Genomic DNA, 23,603 nt, shown 5'->3' on the forward strand with positions numbered 1-23,603 from the left:
GAAATCTGGTTGCCGAAATTTTGCATGCATATTTATTAATTCTATTACATCACATAAGCCAAACATATATTTGAGTTCGAGTTCTAGGGTTGGGCTTTAGTTTCCACCAAGACCTTTGTCACGTCCACCCTTGCCACTGCTCCCTCCTCCTCCATGTCCAACATCCTTTGTGTCATCTACCTGGTTTGATCCTTTTGTGTGAAGCATTCATTTGCACAAGTAAAATGGGCTCATTGTAAATTTTCTATTTATAAATGTTAAAAATTTACAAAAGCCTTTCACAACAGCATAATTATTAATGTAAAAATAGAATATATACAATGGAAAATGTGTTATAAGTATTTTTAAAATAAAAAAATAACTAGGTAAAGTATGTGATACAAAATCTAGCATAGATATATGTGAGCATGTACTACCAATGTTTTATTTTCTATATCCAAAATCGATCTTACGTACATGTGAGTATTATGAATAATTTCAATATTCAATCACTTTTTCACTTTAAAAAGTGGGAAATGGAATTAAAATCCATGTTCTCTATAAAAAATGAATCCAACCATATCAATAAAATACAAAACTATTAAGGCTCTATTGATTGAAAAGATGGAAAAGTGGAAAAATAGAAAATGCTCTAGTTTATCATCATGTGTGTTTGGTTGGATGATGGAAAATTAAAATGATGAAAAATAAATATAAAAATTTCCTCCTTTTTGTTAAAAAGTAAAACTAGAGGAAGAAAAATGTAATTTGTATGAATTTTTTGAAAAGACGGACAAAAATGATAGTGGCTACTTGTAGGGGAGGGGGGAAAGAGAGGTAATAAAAGAGAAAAAAAAGATAATAAAAGACGAAAAAAAGTCTTGGTATGTAATGACAAATAAGTCATTTTGACTTAACTATCTATTTTCACCTTAGTGTTCTTCCAACTTTGAGAAGAAAATGATTTGGTGAGCTAGGTCCGAAATTACCTGGCCCCCACCTTTATGCTCCATGTTTTGCATTGTTAACCAAGCAAGACAAAAATTGATGTTTTTAACCTATAATTCTGTCAAAGGTTTTCCATCCTTCTATTTTCACCCCAACCAAAATAAGAGCCTCTACAAATGTTCATCTCAAACATATTAAAAGTATTTGGCTTTACAAATGCATTGAAATTTTTTGGTCTCACTGACATAGCATTAGCACCAAAGATAGTGCTCGACTGGACCCATCATGACCCAAAAATACAAGGATGGTGTCAAAATTTGTGAAACTCTACTTTTTTTTTCTTTTTTTATTTTTTTTATTTTTTTTATTTTTATGTCCCAATATATAATCCTTATTTTCCGTCGGTGGATGAAAGATAGTGTCTTTCCACTCAATTATTGAGCAGTACTGGGGCCTTCTTGCCTTTTTCTTTTGTCTTCACAGAAACCATTATTGAGGAGTGGGGTTGTTGTTAAAGTAGTAATTATTGAGCGGTGGAGGCGTTGTTCACATTTATCTGTTTATTTCTAAGTGGACTCCTAGTCTCCTACCTTTACATAGCTAGCCAAGTCTTCCTTCGCAGCCACTTTAATCTTCCTCCTCCAATATTTCAAACTACTCTATCAGCTTGCTACGTTTTCTATCATCCAACAAGAAAAAATGGCCGATGCAATCCTGTATGGCATCGCACGGAAGATCATTGAAACGTTGGGCTCCTCCACTCTCAAACAGATTGGATCTTTTTGGGGTGTCAAAGATGATCTCAGAAAAATGAAGAACACTGTTTCCACTATTCAAGCTATACTTCAGGATGCAGAGGAGCAACAGGATAAGAACCACCAAGTCAAGGATTGGCTCATGAAGCTTAGAGATGTAGTTTTTGATGCTGATGACTTGTTGAGCGAGTTCTCCACTCATGTGTTGCGGCAAAATGTGATGGGTGGTGATAAAATGGCAAAGAAGGTACGTATTTTCTTTTCAAGTTCAAACCAACTCATTTTTAGTCTTAACATGGCTTGCAAAATAAAAGCTATGAGGGAGAGGCTTAATGATATATCAAATGATAGACACCAATTTCAGTTGAAGTTGGTAGGTTGTCCTTTAGAGACACGAGTTGTGACTAGGGGGAGGGATCAAACTCACTCTTTTGTACCTGATGAAGAAGTTATCGGGAGAGAAAAGGATAAGCAAGCCATCATAGATCTGTTGTTGGATTTTGATGTGGAAGATAATGTTTCATTCATATCAATAGTGGGAATTGGTGGGCTAGGGAAAACCACACTGGCCCAATATGTATTCAATGATGAGAAGGTCCAAACTAATTTTGAGTTGAAGATATGGGTGTGTGTCTCTGATGTCTTTGACATTAAAAAAATTGTTGAAATGATAATTGGATCTACAACTGGTAGAAAGCCCAAAAACCTAGACATGGATCCATTGCAAAATGAACTTCGTGAAACTCTCCGCCAAAAGAAGTACTTACTTATATTGGATGATGTCTGGAATGAGGATAGTGAAAATTGGTATAATTTGAAAATTTTTTTAATGGGTGGTGCAAAGGGAAGTAAGGTGGTGATAACTACACGATCCAACAAGGTTGTGGAGATTACTAGTACCTCATCCTATTTTCTACAAGGCTTGTCAAGGGATCAATCCTGGTCATTATTAAAGAAAATGGCATTTAAAAAAGGCCAGGAGACCATCAATTCTAACCTCGAAGCAATTGGGATGGACATAGTAGAAAAATGTCAAGGAGTGCCTCTTGCTATAAGGACGATAGGAAAAGTCTTATTCTTCAAAAAAACTGAAGCTGGATGGTCATACATCAAGAATACTAAACTCACAGATGTAACTGAATTAAAAGATGGTATTATGCCGATTTTAAAATTGAGTTACGATTATCTCCCATCACATTTAAAATGTTGTTTTGCATATTGTTCATTGTTTCCCAAAGATTATTTGATTGATAAGTTGACATTGATACAATTATGGACATCACAAGGTTTTATCCAATCATCAGAGGAGAACCTAAAATTAGAAGATGTTGCTGATGAGTACTTCATGGATCTACTTTGGAGATCCTTCTTCCAGGAAGCAAAAGGAGATCGAGGCATGAATATGAAGTTTAAAATGCATGATTTAATTCATGATCTTGCGCAATATGTATCAGAGAATGATTGTATATTAGTTGATGCTAGTGCAACAAATGTGAAAGAAAAAGGACGCCATCTATCGTTTCCATTTTACAATGTTTCATTCTTTAAGGAGAATTTAAGCATGTTGGTTAAAGCAAACAAGGTACGAACATTTATGTTGGCATACAATGAGTGGAAATATGATCAGGGAACAATTGAAGAATCAACTCTCAAAAAACTTATTTCTAGTTTTAGATACTTGCGTGCATTAGACCTACATGGTTTAAATATGAAGATGTTGCCAGATACCATAGGTACTTTGATGTGTCTAAAGTACCTTGATCTTTCCTCTAATGATATTGAGGTTCTCCCTAGTTCTATTACAAAATTGGTGAATTTGCAAACATTAAAGCTCTGTGAGTGTAAAAAGCTTAGGGAGTTACCGGTAGATATTCAAAAAATGGTCAGCCTCGAGCACCTTAATGTTTCCTCTACTGATATTGAGGTTCTCCCTAGTTCTATTACAAAATTGGTGAATTTGCAAACATTAAAGCTCTATCAGTGTAAAAAGCTTGGAGAGTTACCGGTAGATATTCAAAAAATGGTTAGCCTCAAGCACCTTGACCTACAAGGTTGTGAGAATTTGACTCATATGCCATGTGGATTAGGGCAATTGACTTCTCTTCAAACATTAACCTTATTTGTTTTGAGTGAGGGTCCTGGAGGTTCTTCCAAGCATTGTGGTGGGCTAGCGGAATTAAACAAGCTAAATGACTTGAGAGGAAAATTAGAGATTAAAAATTTGGCACGATTGAAAGATGCCACCCCAGAATTCAAGGCTGCAAATCTGAAAGAGAAGCAACGTCTCAATGAGTTGGAATTAAGATGGAATCAGGAGGGTGATGATGACATAGATTCCCATAATCATGAAAATTCCATGGATAGCCTCCAACCACACGAAAGTTTAAAATCTTTGGAAGTGGGCGGGTATATGGGTGTGAGAGTTTCAAGTTGGCTTTCATTCTTAACAAATCTCGTTGAATTAAGAATACACAATTGTAAGAAGTGCCAATATTTGCCACCGTTGTATCAACTCCCAACTCTCCGAGAACTAAGAATTAGGGATATGGATGGTCTGGAGTACATGACAGAGGGGGATATGAATGATGAGATATCTGCTTCACTGGCATCACCATCAACATTTTTCCCATCCCTTGAGAGACTCGAACTCATTAGATGCCTCAATCTAAAGGGATGGTGGAGGAGTGTGGATAAGGGGAATGAGGCAACAACGACATCAACAATATCATCATCATCATCAACTAATCACTATCACCAACACATGCCGTACTTTCCGCGTCTTTCTTATTTATGGTTGAATAATTGCCCTAAGATGACTTGCATGCCGCTATTTCCAAATCTTGAAGAAAGGCTTTGGTTGGGGAATAGCAGTTGGAAGGCATTGGAAGAGACAATAGAGATGAATAATAGGGGAGGAAGGGCTTCTTCATTTCCGTCCTCTTCCTCTTCCTCTTCCTCTTCCTCCTCCTTCTCCCCTCCTCTCTCCAAATTAAAGTTTTTGCATTTGAGCTACATACAGGAGTTGGAGTCTCTGCCAGAGGAGTGGTTTAAAAACCTAACTTCTCTTGAGACATTACAGATTTGGGAGTGTCCCAATCTGACGTCACTTCCCGAAGGGATGAGTCACCTCACCTCTTTACAGACCCTGAATATTTGGAAGTGTCCCAATCTGACGTCACTTCCGGAAGGGATGAGTCACCTCACCTCTTTACTGAACCTGAGAATTGGTGATTGTCCCAATCTGACGTCACTTCCCAAAGGGATGAGGCCCCACATCTATTTACAGAACCTGGGAATACTTCCCGAAGGGATGAGTCCCCTCATCTATTTACAGAACCTGGGAATACCTCCCGAAGTGATGAGTCACTTCACCTTTCCTCCTTACAGACCCTGCGTATCAGCAGTTTTGCGAATTTAAGCAAAGATGTGAGAAGGAAAATGGAGAGGATTGGGATAAGATTTCTCACATCCCATATCTTTACATAAGATGAACTACTGCATACGCTTCCCTGGTATGTTCTTCACTCTTCTCTGACTTTTTTTAAAAACTTATTTTATAATTTTTGCAACAACATTCAAGGTTTTCAATGCCTATTTTCTCAGCCAATTGGGCAATGTTGAATGTTGATTTTTTATTTTTTTTAAATTTATAAATCCTCTTAAAATTTTGCTGCCTTACCCTCAAACAGCTATGATTTTGCATAAATCAGAACAAATAAGTTATATGTCTGCAATCAAACATAGTCTGTATCACACCATCGCATATATCTCCTGCCCCTAAGATTAAAATGCTCAACTTTCAATGTTTCTATAATCACCATTCAAATGGTAATCACCCCTTGAGTCTGGCCACTGCAATAAGCTAAAGAAAAAAGCTGCATCGAATTTTCCTCTGCTTTACTTTACTCAATATGTAACTTGTGCTGTGTGGTTATTTGTGAACGTTAATGTTGTTGCCTGCATAAGCAGGTAAGTGACGCAGATGGCTATCTTGAGAGAATATTCATGAGTCCAGCTTCTTTGAGCGCTGGTAACCTTATTCGTGGATGGATGGAGGATGCTGGTTTGAGAACGTTAGCTCTCTACCTTTTTATGTTGGAAACAGTGTTGGAAGTTCGACTGATGTTTATGTTGATTTCCAGTTGGGTAGACCACTTGGGCAATTTACACGGTCGAGTTGAGGGAATGAATGCAAGTGCTGAGGCTCTGTTGATTGGTTCTCATCTGGTGATGCTCTCTTTTTTTCCCTATTTTTTAATTTAATATTTAGTTTGCATACAAATACATAAATACACACCCACACACAGAGAACATGCCGCGAAGACATATTTCATCAATATTGATATGGGATATTCCTTCTTTATGATAGGATACTGTTGTTGATGCTGGTATATTTAATGGTTCGCTAGGCATAATCTCTGCATTATCTGCTCTGAAGGTTTTGTCAATGGGACGATGGGAAAATTAAGGCAGCCGATTGAGGTCAGTAAGATAACAACTTTGGAACATTATATTTACTTTGTTTGTCTTGATTGATATTTAGTAGAAGAAGATTAATCTTTGTCTCTTCAGTAACATCTGGGAAAACCTTTTTATATCTGCCATTTAACTTGTAGGGAAAATATTTAGGATATGCTTTCCATCTTTTGGGTTCCATTGGCTTAAATTATGGTATAGTCTCGTTCATGTGCAAGAGAAGCATGTTACAACGTGGGAAGAGATTTAAAATCCTGCTATTGGTGAAACAAATAGATTACATTGATGAAATACAAAGGAAATATATTTTGAGACTCTGAAACATATATGTGAGACCTGATCTCATGAATACATCAGTTCTTATTTTTTAATTGATGCAGACTCAATCTTGTCCTGAATTGTTTTTAGAGCACTGTAATCCGATTCAGCTGTAAATTTAGATTTGTAATATGTTGGAGGTGGTGGCTATGCAGCAATTCTGATTATAGATGTCAATGAATTTCCTACTATTTCAGGTGATTGCATTTAGTGATGAGGAGGGAGTGAGGTTTCACTCTACTTTCTTGGGCAGTGCTGCTTTAGCTGGTGTTTTACCAGTTACAGCCTTGCAGATATCTGACAAGAGGTTTCCCTGAATAACTTTGAGCTTATATCTACTCATGATTCTGTTTATTATCAGTTTATTCATGCATAATCCTTTTTTAGTGGTGTGACAGTGCAAGATGCTCTGAAGGAAACTCACTAGAAATTACAGAGGAAAACTTGTTACAGCTTAAGTATGACCCAGGGTCTGTCTGGGGTTACATCGAGGTATAACAGTCTACACCAATTATCTTGTGAACAAGGATGTACTGAATATCCTCTTCGTATTCAGCAATAAATTAAGTTATTTTAGCTTCTAGTATTCTGGGTGTGCATATTCAGTTCTTGTATTGGCTTGATGCTGCAGGTTCACATTGAACAGGGTCCTGTACTAGAATGGCTTGGTTTTCCTCTTGGTGTGGTTAAAGGCATAGCTGGCCAGACAAGACTAAAGGTATATAAAATTCTTCCAGTGTTTATTTTTTACAGTAAAAGAGGTTTACTTGTATTTTGCATGATATTGCCATCAAAAATGTTTGCAATTCTCCTATCTGGTTTTTTTGCCTGTGTTCTCCTTTGTATTACATTATTTTATAAGTTCCTTAGCTTTGTTATTTTTATTTTCTTTTCAGTGTTTGTAAAGTTTTAAATCTTGCTGAAAGATTGTCATATATACTACCGTCATCCCATTTTATTGGTTTCAAGTCCATTTTGGGATGTCTCAAAATATTGTTTGCTTTGATATGTCAATAGACACAACTTGCCCTTTCATTTATTCAAAAGTCAATACCCTTTTTTCCATTAACTTTATTTGAGTTTAAATTATGTAGCATAGTTTTGGAAATTTATACCTTTTTATTAGAAGACAATACATTAAATGATATTCCCATAAAAAAGTTGTATTTTCTAGATAAGATCAATAATATGGAAAGGAGAAAATGTTGTATGATTGGTCAAATTTAAGTGATCATGTCGATGACTAGCATGAGTCTGAGCCAAGTGAATTTTATTCTATAATTATTCTAGCTCCCATATCAGTCCTATTCCATGCCAAATCAAAACCTTTTTTTTGGGTTAATATATAAACTTGTAGTGATCCTCTTTCTGCCCTATCACCTTCTTGTGATATTTGCTTCTGTTTCTCCATCCTTTTGGCAATATTTAGTGAATTTTCTTGAGTACAGCCCATATAACAATCGTGAAGGAGTATACCAATAGTTATTCATCACTTGTAGGCTCATTATAATCTTGTTATTCAGAACTTTCCTGCAGTTGTACAGCACCATTGTTCCAATTATTTACAACAGACAGATTTGATTTTGGTGAGACGTTTACTGTGCCTTAATTATTTTGAGTATGAGTTTCGCCAAGCACATGTAAGAATTGGAGTGCCAGATGGAAACTTTCTTTACCAGCTCAGGATTTTATACCAGAACTTGGTCTTGTAAGGTCTATATTCAAAATACACGAAACTACAAACTGTAGTTTGTTATACAAATTGAGATGTAAAGAAAGCAATGAAGAGGAAGCATAGTGTCTCGTTTTTGGAATTTTAACAAAACACCTAGGATAGGCTAAAGTTAATTTTTGTATGGAATTTTCAACTCTACACATTTCTGCTTGGAGCATGTAAAGACAAATGTAAATCAATGATAATATGCAGATGCTGATCTTATATCAAAATTGATATGATCTTTGGTTGTTGATGTTTTTGTTCCACATATATAATTGCAGGTTACAGTGAGAGGTTCACAGGAGCATGCCGGAACTGTTCCTATGTCTATGCGTCAGGATCCTATGGCTGCTGCTGCTGAATTAATAGTATTGTTGGAAAGTGTCTGTAAAAACCCTAAAGATTTTCTATCTTATGATGGTCATTGCAATGATATATCACTGGAATCACTTTCCAGTTCTCTAGTCTGAACTGCTGGAGAGATATCAACATGGCCAAGTGCAAGTAATGTCATTCCAGGCCAGGTAAGAACTTTTATCTATGACTATGCTGATCTCAATAACAAAGCCCAAATTAGGATACCTTGTTGTTTATTGATTATGTTTGAAGTCACAATGGACTTGTTGGAAGAAGGTGACATTCACTATGGATTTACGAGCAATTGATGACGTGGGACGTGAAGCTGTTATCTATGAATTATCTAATCAGATGTATAAAATATGTGAGAGGCGTTCTGTTTCATGTATCATCGATCGTAGGGTCTGGGACTTCATCTCATTATGCATTTCTTTTGTAACCCTCATAATCAATAACTTGGTTTGCTGTGGACATTTCAGTATGATGCGAATGCAGTGGTTTGTGATTCTGAATTGAGTTCTCAGCTGAAGTCTGCAGCTTACTCTGCACTCAGGAAAATGGCCGGTGACATTCAAGATGAAACACCTACCTTAATGAGTGGTGCAGGACATGATGCAATGGCCATGTCTCATTTGACAACGATTTGTCCTGTTTTGCTTCATCATCGACTTTTAGGAGGTGATATTTCATGTCATATGATAATAATCTGCAAAAACTTGAACAGGTTGGAATGCTGTTTGTCCGGTGTCGTGGAGGTCTAAGTCAATTTACAAAGCACAACTCAATAATTCATGTCAGGTCCCTTGTAATCTCCATTTCCAAGAACACAAGTCTAGTGTTTATGACCTCAACTTTGGGTGTCATTTGGAGTACTAATTTAGCTGTCATCTATAGGTTTTTCTGTCAGTAAATGCATGATTTGAAAAAAAGAAAAAAAAGAAAAGGATTTTGACCACCTTGTTAATGTTCTATTAAATAAGATGTATGTTATTATTATTTATTGATGATGTACTTCTTCAATGATATACGAGTTGAATTTCTATTACATGCTGAAAGGAATACAGGAATCCAATTTTTGCAACAACATTCAAGGCTTTCAATGCCATTTTTCTTAGCTAATTGGGGCAATGTTGAATGTTGAATGTTGAATGTTGAATTTTTTTTTTTAATCCTATTAAAATTTTGCTGCCTTGCCCTCAAACAACTATGATTTTGCATAAATCAGAACAAATATGTTATATGTCTGCAATCAAACTTAGACTGTATCACACCATCGCATATATCTCCTGCCACCAAGATTAAAATGCTCAACTTTCAATGTTTCTATAATCACCATTCAAATGGTAATCACCCCTAGAGTCTGGCCACAGCAATAAGTTAAAGAAAAAGTTGCATTGAATTTTCCTTGGCTTTTCTTTACTCAATATGTATCTTGTGGCTGTGTGGTTATTTGTGAACGTTAATGGTGTTGCCTGCATAAGCAGGAAAGTGACACAGATGGCTATCTTGAGAGAACATTCATGAGTCCAGCTTCTTTGAGGGCTGGTAACCTTATTCATGGATGGATGGAGGATGCTGGTTTGAGAACGTTAGCTCTCTACCTTTTTATGTTGTAAACAGTGTTGGAAGTTCAACTGATGTTTATGTTGATTTCCAGTTGGGTAGACCAGTTGGGCAATTTACATGGTCGAGTTGAGGGAATGAATGCAAGTGCTGAGGCTCTGTTGATTGGTTCTCATCTGGTGATGCTTCTTTTTTCCTATTTTCTAATTTAATATTTAGTTTGCATACAAATACATAAATACACGTTTCACACACACACAGAACATGCCATGAATACATATTTCATCAATATTGATATGGGATATTCCTTCTTTATGATAGGATACTGTTGTTGATGATGGTATATATGATGGTTCACTAGGCATAGTCTCTGCATTATCTGCTCTGAAGGTTTTGAATGTCAATGGGATGTTGGGAAAATTAAGGTGGCCGATTGAAGCCAGTAAGATAACAACTTTGGAACATTATATTGCATCATTTTCTGAAATATTTTTTGATTTGTGATTCTATAATGACTTATTAGTCTTGTTTCCTTTGATGTTACACTGTCATAAACTACCACTAGTCCTAATGGGAGCTAAAGTGGAAGTAGGATTTGAACTCGGGACTATCTACTCTAGTACCATGATAAATTACAGTAAACCCCGATAATAGGAAATGATGAATTTTATTACTTAACCATTATTCTAACATTTTCCAACCCTGAGAACCAGAACAAAGTAAGAAAAAGATAGAATGATAAAAAGTCCACTGTCATGGAGGGAAAAAGAAATATATTTACTTTGATTGTCTTGATTGATATTCAGTGGAAGAAGATTAATCTTTGTCTCTTCAGTAACATCTGGGAAAACCTTTTTATATCTGCCTTTTAACTTGTAGGGAAAATATTTAGGATATGCCTTCCATCTTCTGGGTTCCATTGGCTTAAATTATGGTATAGTCTCGTTCATGTGCAAGAGAAGCATGTTACAACGTGTGCAGAGATTTAAAATCTTGCTATTGGTGAAACAAATAGATTACATGGATGAAATAAAAAGGAAATATATTTTGAGACTCTGAAACATGTGTGAGACCTGATCTCTTGAATACATCTGTTCTTATTTTTTACTCTATTCTCCATCTATAGCTTTAATTGATGTAGACTCAGTCTTGTCCTGAATTGTTTCTACAGCACTGCAATCTGATTCAGCTGTAAATTTAGATTTGTAATATGTTGGAGGTGGTGGCTATGCAGCAATTCTGATTATAGATGACAATGAATTTCCTGCTATTGCAGGTGATTGCATTTAGTGATGAGGAGGGAGTGAGGTTTCACTCTACTTTCTTGGGCAGTGCTGCTTTAGCTGGTGTTTTACCAGTTACAGCCTTACAGATATCTGACAAGAGGTTTCCTTGAATAACTTTGAGCTTATATCTAGTCATGATTCTGTTTATTATCAATTTATTCAGGCATAATCCTATTTTAGTGGCGTGACAGTGCAAGATGCTCTGAAGGAAAACTCCCTAGAAATTACAGAGGAAAACTTGTTACAGCTCAAGTATGAGCCAGGGTCTGTCTGGGGTTACGTTGAGGTATAACATTCTACACCAGTTATCTTGTAAACAACGATGTACTGAATATCCTCTTTGTATTCAGCAATAAATTAAGTTATTTTAGCTTCTAGTATTCTGGGTGTGCATATTCAGTTCTTGTATTGGCTTGATGCTGCAGGTTCACATTGAACAGGGTCCTGTACTAGAATGGCTTGGTTTTCCTCTTGGTGTGGTTAAAGGCATAGCTGGCCAGACAAGACTAAAAGTATATAAATTTCTTCCAGTGTTTATTTTTATTTTTTATTTTTTACAGTAAAAGAGGTTTACTTGTATTTTGCATGATATTGCCATCTAAAATGTTTGCAATTCTCCTATCTGGTTTTTTTTGCCTGTATTCTCCTTTGTATTACATTATTTTATAAGTTCCTTAGCTTTGTTATGCTTATTTTCTTTTCAGTGTTTGTAAAGTTTTAAATCTTGCTGAAAGATTGTCATATATACTACCGTCATCCCATTTTATTGGTTTCAAGTCCATTTTGGGATGTCTCAAAATATTGTTTGCATTGATATGTCAATAGTCATAACTTGCCCTTGCATTTATTCAAAAGTCAATACCCTTTTTCCCATTAGCTTTATTTTAGTTTAAATTATTTAACATAGTTTTGGATATTTATACCTTTTTATTAGAAAACAATACATTAAATGATATTCCCATAAAAAAAAGTTGTATTTTTTAGATAAGATCAATAATCTAAAACGGAGAAAATGTTGTATGATTGTACAAATTTAAGTGTGCATGTCGATGACTTGCATGAGTCTGAGCTAAGTGAATTTTATTCTATAATTATTCTAGCTCCCATGTCAGTCCTATTCCATGCCAAATCAAAACCATTTTTTTGGGTTAATATATTAACTTGTAGTGATCCTCTTTCTGCCCCATCACCTTCCTGTGATATTTGCTTCTGTTTCTCCATCCTTTTGGCAATATTTAGTGAATTTTCTTGAGTACAGCCCATATAACAATCGTGAAGGAGTATACCAATAGTTATTCATCACTTGCAGGCTCATTATAATCTTGTTATTCAGAACTTTCCTGCAGTTGTACAGCACCATTGTTCCAATTCTTTACAACAGACAGATTTGATTTTAGTGAGACGTTTACTGTGCCTTTATTATTTTGAGTATGAGTTTCGCCAAGCTCATGTAAGAATTGGAGTGCCAGATGGAAACTTTCTTTACCAGCTCTGGATTTTATACTAGAACTTGGTCTTGTAAGGTCTATATCGAACATACACGAAACTACAAACTGTAGTTTGTCAAACAAATTGAGATATAATGAAAACAATGAAGAGGAAGCATAGTGTCTCGTTTTTGGAATTTTAACAAAACACCTAGGATAGGCTAAAATTAATTTTTGTATGGAATTTTCAACTCGACACATTTCTGCCTGGAGCATGTAAAGATAAATGTAAATCAATGATAATATGCAAATGCTGATCTTATATCAAAATTGATATGATCTTTGGTTGTTGATGTTTTTGTTACACATATAATTGCAGGTTACAGTGAGAGGTTCACAGGGGAATGCCGGAACTGTTCCTATGTCTATGCGTCAGGATCCTATGGCTGCTGCTGCTGAATTAATAGTACTGTTGGAAAGTGTCTGTAAAAACCCTAAAGATTTTCTATCTTATGATGGTCATTCCAATGAAATATCACTGGAATCACTTTCCAATTCTCTAGTCTGTACTGTTGGAGAGATATCAACATGGCCAAGTGCAAGTAATGTCATTCCAAGCCAGGTAAGAACTTTTATCTATGACTATGCTGATATTGATAACAAAGTCCAAATTGGGATATCTTGTTGCTTATTGATAATGTCTGAATTCACAATGGACTTGTTGGAATAAGGTGACATTCACTGTGGATTTACGAGCAATCGATGACATGGGACGTGAAGCTGTTATCTATGAATTATCTAATCAGATGTATAAAATATGTGAGAGGCGTTTTGTTTCATGTATCATCGATCGTAAGGTCTGGGACTTCATCTCATTATGCATTTCTTTTGTAACCCTCATAATCAATAACCTGGTTTGCTGCGAACATTTCAGCATGATGCGAACGCAGTGGTTTGTGATTCTGAATTGAGTTCTCAGCTGAAGTTTGCGCTTTACTCTGCACTCAGGAAAATGGCCGGTGACATTCAACACAAAACACCTGCCTTAATGAGTGGTGCAGGACATGATGCAATGGCCGTGTCTCATTTAACAAAGGTTTGTCCTGTTTTGCTTCATCCTCGACTTTTAGGAGGTCATATTTCATGTTAAATGATAATAATTTGCAAAAACTTGAATAGGTTGGAATGTTGTTTGTCTGGTGTCGTGGAGGCGTAAGTCATTCCCCTGCAGAGCATGTATTGGACGAAGATGTTTGGGCTGCTGGTTTGGCAATCTTGTTGTTTCTGGAGACCCAATTGTAAATTTAGAACATTTGTTGTCATCAATTTACAGTAGAGCAGTCATAATCTCTTCAATAGTGATTCAATAACTAATCCATGATCTAGAAGATGAAGATCAGCGTTAAGTTCTTAGCAATTCAGAAATGGATGAAAAGAAGAATGAAAATGAGAGTTACTTCGAGGGTAACCACCTCTTGAGCAATAGGGAGAACTTGAGAAGAATAGAAAGAACCAGCTCGGTTAATTTTCTGGATATCCTTCATTCTTAGTCCTCTTATATACAATTCTCCCTCCCCAATTCTTAACATTTCCTGCCTAAAGAGTACTAACTAACTAATTGAAACTTTGACATCAGCATAACTAACTGACATTAGCTTCAACTTATCTAACTAATCCAACACATCAAAAGTACTAACATATATTGCAATACATGTTAACCTTCAGTACGTCACATTTGGATTCCTAACAATCAGGATGAACCAGAATTAGAGAAAGATACTGATTTTATAACGTCAGAATACAAAGATGGTATATAAAACACAAGCATAACAATCCAACAAACAAAATGGATTTTGAATGGTTTATAAGTATCAAAATATTATGCAATGATTCAAAGAAAAGTGCTAGCCATATTTGTGTTTAGGGCTGAGAACTGGTTGATTTTAGGCATGCACCTCAACCCAATAAAACTCAAACATGTACTTTTTAATTGGCCCAAAAGTTCAGTTTAATGGGCAGGTCAGTCGGGTCTCGGGTTAACTTGTGGGTCCCTTCCTCTTTTTTTTTTTTTTTTGTTAACTTAGAATTTAAAAAAGAAAAAGCAAATTAGATTGGGTGGGTTGGGTTTAACGCGATATTGACCTGAAACCTAAATGAGACCCACTCATTTGAACCAAACCCGGCCCAAACATCCAACTAACCCTTTAGGTTGGGTGGGTCCTTGCTTACCACCTATATGTGTTATACCTCAAAGGGATTAGTCAAAATTGCGGATTTTTGTAGTTGTTAATAAAGTTTAGATCTACCAAGTAAATGCTCGATATGGAACTCATCACACACCCACACAACACGCACTTAGATAGTATCCAAATTAGATATGGGGGGTCACATGTTCAGACACACTTGTTACTGAAAGGGTATAGTTGTTCTATAAATACATACCTACGAGAAGGCCTCAAATAGCAACTTATTTTACTAAGAACTATTTTCAACTTGTACATGATTTTGACCCGATCGACACATTCATCAAGCCTCTATCATACAACAACAAGCCTTAATCCCAAATTTTTGGGGTTAGCTATGGATCCTCAACATATAGTTATGAACAAGGCTAGTCACATGTATTCTTTTTCTCCATTTTATTATATTTGAAAGCATATTCTCGATTACTTCCTTAATTGATAAATTTGTTAACCAAACACAGAAACATCATCATATTGAGATAATCACTGTTAGGAGTAGTGCCTTAAAACTCAATTGAATAGCATTATTTTTTAATAATAAAAGTTGTTTTATCTTTTGAGATTGTTTTTTGCATGAATATTTGAAAGTTATATATTCTAATCTATGACATGCATTGCATGTGATTTAGGTATGAGAATGAAATCAGCATACAAAAGTTCTAAATCATAAGTTCCTCATAAACTTATAAACCATAATTTGAAGTTGGTGATGAAATTAGGCATTTCATCTGCAAAGACTACAACATATAAATTATGAGGATTTATCTTAATCGTGGAAGTGGAGAATTCTGATTAAATGATATGTTGGTGTATATAAATTGTGTGGGATACATTAAACTATACCACTGTAAGATTTATTATTCTATTAACTAAAGTCACATGAACAAATATATACATATCATGACTACTATTTGCATAGACTCTCAATTCTGAGTGGATGATGAATTCAAACATGAATTTTGCTTGCTTTGATGTATACTGGAGTGAGATCTTGCATGGTCAAAACATTAGTTGTTAGGCAATTACTCATAGTGTTCTAGGAACACGTATTCTCAAGAGGAAACCCATAATTTGTTTTTAGAGACACAAAACATTCCATTGAGATAGGTTTAATGAGAATTGGCTATTCAGTGTGTTGGGTCCGACCATTTTAGTTAAGAGTTTCTAAATATAAATTTCATAAATATAAGAACAATCAAAAGATTAAATTGTAGACCTTTTTTGTTTCACAATAAATGATTTTATGGAGGGGCCAAATGCTAATATAATAGTCTTGGGATAAGTCTTTGATTTAATAACAACCTAGATTGCAACCATAATTTCTTAGTAAAATAAATTATGATTAATGGTAAATTTGGGCTAGTCATTAGTTACAAGGAAATTCAAGGCCGATTTGAGATAGTGTTTTTATTTTTTCTCTGGTCCCACCTCAAGTCATGTTCTAAAAGCCGATGTAAGATGGCCCACTAGCTAATCCAAGTATAAAAGTTATTAGTTTAGTTGAGAAAACCCTAGTCTTTACTCTGTAGCACGTTTAAAGAAAAAGAAAGACCACTGCGCACCCTTAGCGCGATTGTCATTCCACAAATTTAAGTGTTTGTTGGGTGTGGGGAGTAAGAATTGGGGTTCAAGTCTCAAGGAGGGAACTTTATACACATATACATTTAGATTAAATTAGAGTAGAATTTTCTATCTTGTATAAAAATAAAAAGTACTCTCACCCTCTCTAACAAACACGACTAGTGGATTTGATTATTAAGGAAGAGAGCCCACACTCTTAGGATTCTATTGGTCATTTAGGTGATGATCAAGGTGTGATCAAGATCAACAAAGCTGCAACATTAATTTTGTTTTGAAATCTACTACCTCGACGTTAATTGTATAAAAGCCCTCTAATATTGTACAGAATTCATTAAGTCAATAATAATAGAAATAGTTCATTCGAGTCTGCTCTATCTGTTTTCTTCAACCTCTAGACCTTTCTATATAATATATATATATATATATATATTTCAGTCTTTGTTCGTAAAGCCAAACATGGTATCAGAGCCAATGGCTACCAATACAACACAACCACCTGTTGGTGTAACAAAACAACATTTAGTCTCAAACATATCGAATATGATAATGGAGAGTCAAGTTAAATTCGTAAACCTCAAATTGTCCTTAGTTTATCTCAATAATCTTAAGGATTTTTAAATATACGTGACTAATCACTCCTTAGAAAACCAATGGTATGTAGAGACTTCCTAAAAACGATAAAATAATAAAGGATGCACTCACATAGACAGTTCACAAAATCTCAAGCATTTCAAAAGGATCACACACTCGACATCGAAATCTGATTGCCAAAATTTTGCATGCATAAATATTTATTAATTCTATTACATTACAAAAGCCAAACATATATTTGAGCTCGAGTTCTAGGGTTGGGCTTTAGTTTCCACCATGACCTTTGTCACCTCCACCCTTGCCACTGCTCCCTCCTCCGTAATGGCCTCCTCCATGTCCAACATCCTTTGTGTCATCTACCTGGTTTGATCCTTTTGTGTGAAGTGTTCATTTGCACAAGTAAAATGAGCTCATTGTAAATTTTCTATTTGTAAATGTTAAATACTAACAAAATGTGTTATAAGTATTTTTAAAATAAAAAAATATATAGGTAAAGTATGTGATACAAAATCTGGCATAGATATATGTGAGCATGTACTACCAATCTTTTCTTTTCTATATCCAAAATCGATCTTACGTACATAGTATTATGAATATTTTCAATTTTTAATCATTTTTTCACTTTAAAAAGTCGGAAATGGAATTAGAATCCATGTTCTCTATAAAGAATGAATCCAACCATATCACTAAAATACAAAACTATTAAGGCTCTCTTTGATTGAAAAGATGGAAAAGTAGAAAAATAGAAAATACTTTAGTTTATCATCATGTGTGTTTGGTTGGATGATGGAAAATTAAAATGATGAAATATAAATATAAAAATTTCATCTTTGTTAAAAAGTAAAACAAGGGGATGAAAAATGTAATTTATATGATTTTTTTTGAAAAGTTTTTGGAATCAGACAAAAATGATAATTGGTGGCTACTTGTAGGGGGCGGCGCGGGGGAGAGGTAATAGAAGAGAAAAAAAAAAGTCTTGTGGTGTGTAAGGACAATTAAGCTATTTTGACTTAACTATCCATTTTCACCTTAGTTTTCTTTGGGAAGAAAATGATTTGGTGAGCTAGGTCGGAAAGTACCTGGCCCCACCTTTTTGCTCAATGTTTTGCATTGTTAACCAAACAAGACAAAAATTGATATTTTTAACCTAGATTTTTGTCAAAGGTTTTCCATCCTTCTATTTTCACCCCCAAATCAAAATAAGAGCTCTACAAATGTTCCTCTCAAACATTTGCTAAAAAAGTATAGCATATATGATTAGTGCTACAGGTACTGCAAATTTTATTACATTGAGCTTACAAACTGATATGTCACCAATCATAAAGAGGCAATTCAAATATTCATTTACGAGGTGGTTAAAGCCCACCACTGAAATTCATTATCAAATTAGTTTGTAAGCTTAATTTAATAAAAATTGTAGTACCTTCAGCATTTTCCCACAGATATTAGTTACCTAAAATTAATTCAAAGAGTGAGAAATTGAGAATCAAAAGAGAGAAGGTGGATTTATATGAATGGATGCCATAACTAACCTTCTTTGGCCATGGCTTCAGTTTTTAAGCTATGAGACTCGTCATTGCAGCATAGAGAGCAAGATCCATCGCGAAAATGTCCGCAACAATGAACGCAGGGCAAAAGGTAATTTGCATCATTTACTTGGTTTGTTCCCGTCGCCACCTCCACTGTAAAAAACAGCAAGTATTATAACCTATAACCCTTGTAATATACTTATCATCATGATAAATGCATCATACATATACTTGGTTTATTGCAATTCTCATTGCAGAGAAATGAGCCCATTTTTTTTTTATACTATTTGATGCAAGTAATTATAGAAGCATGCTTAATATTTTCAAGAAACAAAATTATTAATGAAAAGTTAAATTCACTTTAATTGTTAAATTAATCTCTACACTTTAATTTTGGTTAATTGAGTCCCTCATGTTGTAAAACTGAGACCATTTGGTCCTTTTGAGTAAATTTGTTAATGAAGAATGCGCAGTTTATACATAAAAAAATAAAATAAAATAATAATAATAATAATGAAAAACCTTCATGAGATCCGCCATTAATTATTAAATAGATTATGCTGTTTGATTAATACGATTAAAAGAAATACAGTATATTACATAAAACTTCTTTGAAATATATCAAAATATATCATACTGTTTGAAGAATACAATTAAATGAAATATGGTAAATTATTCGATCCCCTTTTGAAATTATCAAAAAAGCACTTGTCCTAAAGGATTCTATAAATGGCATATTCTTTTTGAGGTTTGTAAAAATGCAAAAATTAAGTCCATATAACCTCTTAAAGTATGAATTTACTAACGAAATACTCCACTTAAAAAAAATTAATTTATTACCAAACAATGGTTGAAGTGACACTCTTATCATTTGAGGTTTATAGATGAATGAAACTGTTAAGTATGTATGAATTTGTATGATATATATTTTTTTAATATGAATATTTCATTAGTTAAAACTTAATTGTCGTGTTTATTCAAACTTTAAAGGATCCTTAACATGAAACTATTGAGGGGAGTATCATTTTGATAACATTCAAAGGAGGGTTTTGTAATTTACCCCCCAAAAAAATGTATGAATAGCCTCATATGCTAACAGATTTGCACGGAAGACCAAAATTCAGTTATTTTGGCAAAGTGAAAGAGATTGAATTGACAAAAACTAAATTTTAAAGATTCATTGTACTAAATTGAATTTTAACTAATCAACAGAGGAGGGAAAAAGAAGCCTCTCTAACATTGTGAAAAAGATGAAGGGAAGTATGTTTATAAAGGAAAGAAAAGATGACAATATACTAACATCTGCTTTCATCGTTGGGTATCTTTGCCATCACAGCTGAGCAAATGAGAAGGAAAGCTGCAAAGAGGAATATAAAACTTTTGGAATTCATTTTCTTTTGGGGTTAGATGCTTCTCACAAATCTCACCACAAATATTTGAGATAGTATGTTCCTTTCAATGACCACTATTTATATAGGTATACGAAGAATACAATTCTTCTATCACACTATTTCTATTTCATTTTATATTCCATCAACTACAACTTATTATGTATTAATTTGATTTTATCAAATAATTAAAGTTTAAAATGGAAAAAAAAAAAAAATCAAACAAATGACAAGTTGTAGTTAGTAGAGATAGAATAAATAAAACACAAAAAATAGAATAAATGATTTGTATTTGTTGCATGAGAAATACAAATCCTCTATCCTACTTTTTGTGCTTTACTTTATTCTCCACTAACTATAACTTGTCATGTATTCATTTGATTTTTTTTACCAAAAATCTAAAGTTTAAAATGACAAAAAAAAAAAAAAAAACATGACAAGTTGTGATTAGTAGACCATAAAGAAGAATACAAAAAGTTTGGTTCAACTTTTTCATATTTTGCTTTTTGGAAAAGTGATGGTTTTAAAAAGTGAGGTATGAAAGTGAGCTTTTTGAAAAAGCTGAGTGTTTGGTAAAAGTTATGAAAAAATGCTTTTTGAAAAAGCTGAATGTTTGGTAAACAATTATCAAAATTGTATTTTGAGATATAAATTACCAAAATGGACAATAAATATAAGAGAATTCTTTATACTTTTGTGTGCATGGTTTTTTTTAAGAGTAATGTTACAGACACAAATTATTTTACAACATTTTTACAAATTGCTAATGTAGCTTTAGCATTTTCTAAATAGTTATTGTAAGCAAAAATGTAATGTTAGTGACAAGCCCATATTAGAACAAGTAAGAATTTGCTATATCAACAATTTGTAAAAATGTTGTAAAATAATTTGTGTCTGTAGCATTACTCTTTTTTTTAAAGAGAATTCTTACTTGTAGTTTTACATTCTTAATAACAATAATTTTTATGATTATGATTTCATGTCTATAATGGCTCTTTCAATTTTCCTTATAATAGAATACACAATTATTATCTTAAAACCCAATAATTTAGTAAGGTATATCTCTACAAAATAAATTTTTATGGAAAATTCTATGTTTATAATGTACTTGCAATATAAATTTACATTGTAAATACACAAAAAATTATAAAATTTGTACAAACTTATCTTTTAAATTTTGTATTTATTACACTCATTAATGATAAGTTTGCCACCATTTTCCAAAGAGCAGCTTATTTATTATACTAATTTACACGCATTAATGATAAATGTTGTACAAACTTATCTTTCAAATTTTCTATTTATTACACTCATTAATGATAAGACTGCCACCATTTTCTAAAGAGCAGCTCATTTATTATATTATTTACACTCATTAATGATAAATTTTGTACAAACTTATCTTTTAAATTTTGAATATATTGCACTTGTAGAGACCTGGTTTGAGCATTTCTACTGTTGAGAGAGTGGACTCAAACCCAGTTAGCCCAGTACAATAAATTTGTAAAGAATGGGTTCAAGAACTAGGCCCTAACAAGCGGGCAACTTCCAGTGTTCCATTCGCCTTAGATCGAAGGCTGGCCGACCAAGGTAATCTTTCGAAGTCTGTCCTCGGCACCGGTTCGTGGAGCTTGATGGCGGTGTTGTTCCCAGGGACTTCTCTCCGGGGCCCAAAAAAAGTCCCCCTCTGATCTCTTTCCCCCTCTTATTTATAGTCCTTTTCTTCACAATCTCTTTCTTCCACCTGTTGATCATCCACGCCTCCCCCCTTCTGACCTCCCGTCCCATCAACCACCTTATCAGACTCCTATGAGTTACCGCTACCAAGGCAGCCCTGTCCAGAGGTCACGTCTCCATTAATGCGGCCAGGGGGTTAAGTGAGTGCATTTAGGGCGGAGGTGACAGCTTATCCTGGACTTGTTCCTCTGCCATACTGCTATGGCTGACGTGTTGGTCTTGGTTGGCCGAGGACAAGGTCGTCCTCGGCAGGGCTCCTGGCAATCTTGACTTTCACACTTCCTCCTCGGACGCTCGTTCCTCGTTGGCATGGGCCTTGGGCTGAATATGAGATGGGCCGGGGTTGCCAGATTATTAGGCCCCACAGCACTCATTAATGATAAGACTGCCACAATTTTCCAAAGAGCAGCTCATTTATTATACTAATTTATACTCATTAATTTTGTATTTATCTTTGAAAAGAGTTGCTTAGTGCATGCTTAGTGCATGTACTCCACTTGTCATGTAACCCAACCCAAAACCTATTTTTCTTTTCTTTCTTCTTTCTTTTTTTTTTTTTTCTTCTTATCCAAACGTCTACCTCTTCTTCTTTTCCCTTTTGATATTTTCCTCCACACACAGAGTTCCTCTCTCACTCTCTCTCTCTCTCTCTCTCTCTCTCTCTCTCTCTCTCTCTCAAAAATGAAGAAACATCACCACCAAGCTTTCACTCTCACACTCATAAACTCAACTATTCCATCCACAACCAAACCCACAAATCATAACTTCCTGTAATATACCGCCGCTCCAATCACACCTTCCATCTCCAACGATCTTCTCCAATATACTACCACTTCCAACTCCCCCACTTCACACAATGAGATGCTTTCCTTATTGTATTTTTTGTTGACTAGGAAAATTTGGGAATTCAAAATAAAGCTAAGGGTAATTTAGGGATGATATGCATAACTAGCAATGGTAACAATGCAAGCAAGAGTGCGTTTTTGTATTCCATCTCAGAGGGTCCATTACCAAAATGCGCTTTTGGATTGATTGCAATTTCAAAATGCATGATTTGGAAATCTTACCAAATGCAAAAAAATGAAAAAAAAAAATCTTTTTTAAAATCGCAATCTTGCATTTGGTCCAAAAATGTTGAACCAAATGAGCACTTAAAATGATAGGATAAACATTGGAAATCAATATACAACTAAAAATTTATGCTCAAGAGAAAATTTATTAGTCTTGGAAATTGAACCACTCCAATGTGATTGCAATCCATTGAGAAAAGTGAGGACAGAGTCCATGGATATGGTGTAGGCTTGGCTTTATTAGGAGACCTAGGAATATCAAGCTTTTTAGACAAGAAGTTGGGTGACATGGTGAAAAATAAACCCTGAACTAAGACCTCAACTAACTCTCCATCAACTTACTTGGGAGACGTTGGAGTAAAACTCACAAACAAGCGAGATATTAGGTGATGTAGAACAAACCGCCACGATCTTCCTAGATTCTCAAGCGTTTTTGAAATCGCACAAGGCAAAAAGACACTAGTAGAAATTATTTGGGAAACAGAGTCGAAATCCCAAGAAATTTGGAAGGATGAAGGGAAATGGTCTTTTGAGCAATAGTCGTTGCTTTGCCATGAGGTACCCTTTGATTTTGGCAAATTCATCCGTTTAGCCCCCGAAAACTACGATTTTGCCATTTATAGTAATTTTTGTTTTCT

The 23,603-nt window shown here is 34.6% G+C and overlaps 2 protein-coding genes across 13 annotated transcripts; one reads left to right on the top strand and one right to left on the bottom strand.

Annotated features, from left to right (window-relative positions):
- Nucleotides 1–1,340: 1,340 nt before the first annotated feature.
- Nucleotides 1,341–14,414, top strand: LOC112023819 (allantoate deiminase 1). Of its 12 annotated transcripts, none has more exons than XM_024056443.2 (10): nucleotides 5,081–5,194; nucleotides 5,652–5,755; nucleotides 5,825–5,909; nucleotides 6,674–6,783; nucleotides 11,580–11,685; nucleotides 11,825–11,911; nucleotides 13,206–13,448; nucleotides 13,558–13,683; nucleotides 13,761–13,922; nucleotides 14,006–14,414. In XM_024056443.2, the coding sequence occupies exons 2-10, from the start codon at nucleotides 5,688–5,690 to the stop codon at nucleotides 14,126–14,128; spliced, it is 1,110 nt and encodes a 369-aa protein (XP_023912211.1). In that variant the 5' UTR covers nucleotides 5,081–5,194; nucleotides 5,652–5,687; the 3' UTR covers nucleotides 14,129–14,414. The 12 variants fall into 12 exon arrangements, 9 of the variants coding, with proteins under 9 accessions (XP_023912211.1, XP_023912209.1, XP_023912213.1 ...); XM_024056441.2 differs by lacking the exons at nucleotides 5,825–5,909; nucleotides 6,674–6,783 and adding exons at nucleotides 10,208–10,292; nucleotides 11,390–11,499; XM_024056445.2 differs by having other exon boundaries at nucleotides 5,652–5,745.
- Nucleotides 14,415–17,383: 2,969 nt separating this feature from the next.
- LOC112023801 (uncharacterized) lies at nucleotides 17,384–20,191 on the bottom strand. The gene is made up of 3 exons (XM_024056423.1): nucleotides 20,071–20,191; nucleotides 18,774–18,923; nucleotides 17,384–17,612 (listed from the first exon to the last, which is right to left on the bottom strand). The coding sequence occupies exons 1-3, from the start codon at nucleotides 20,159–20,161 to the stop codon at nucleotides 17,506–17,508; spliced, it is 348 nt and encodes a 115-aa protein (XP_023912191.1). The 5' UTR covers nucleotides 20,162–20,191; the 3' UTR covers nucleotides 17,384–17,505.
- Nucleotides 20,192–23,603: the final 3,412 nt, after the last annotated feature.

Source organism: Quercus suber, unplaced genomic scaffold, assembly GCF_002906115.3.
Source record: "Quercus suber isolate HL8 unplaced genomic scaffold, Cork oak 2.0 scaffold_340, whole genome shotgun sequence".
Lineage (NCBI taxonomy): Eukaryota > Viridiplantae > Streptophyta > Magnoliopsida > Fagales > Fagaceae > Quercus > Quercus suber.

Excerpts from the sequence above, each read along its gene's own strand:
- LOC112023819 (XM_024056443.2), top strand. The coding sequence starts at position 5,688 with ATGAGTCCAGCTTCTTTGAGCGCTGGTAACCTTATTCGTGGATGGATG. Across the intron at positions 11,912-13,205 it reads CTGGCCAGACAAGACTAAAA|GTTACAGTGAGAGGTTCACA; the intron begins GTATATAAATTT and ends ATATAATTGCAG. Across the intron at positions 13,923-14,005 it reads CCGTGTCTCATTTAACAAAG|GTTGGAATGTTGTTTGTCTG; the intron begins GTTTGTCCTGTT and ends AAACTTGAATAG.
- LOC112023801 (XM_024056423.1), bottom strand. The coding sequence starts at position 20,161 with ATGAATTCCAAAAGTTTTATATTCCTCTTTGCAGCTTTCCTTCTCATT. Across the intron at positions 18,924-20,070 it reads ACCCAACGATGAAAGCAGAT|TGGAGGTGGCGACGGGAACA; the intron begins GTTAGTATATTG and ends TGTTTTTTACAG. Across the intron at positions 17,613-18,773 it reads TGAAGCCATGGCCAAAGAAG|GATCAAACCAGGTAGATGAC; the intron begins GTTAGTTATGGC and ends TTCACACAAAAG.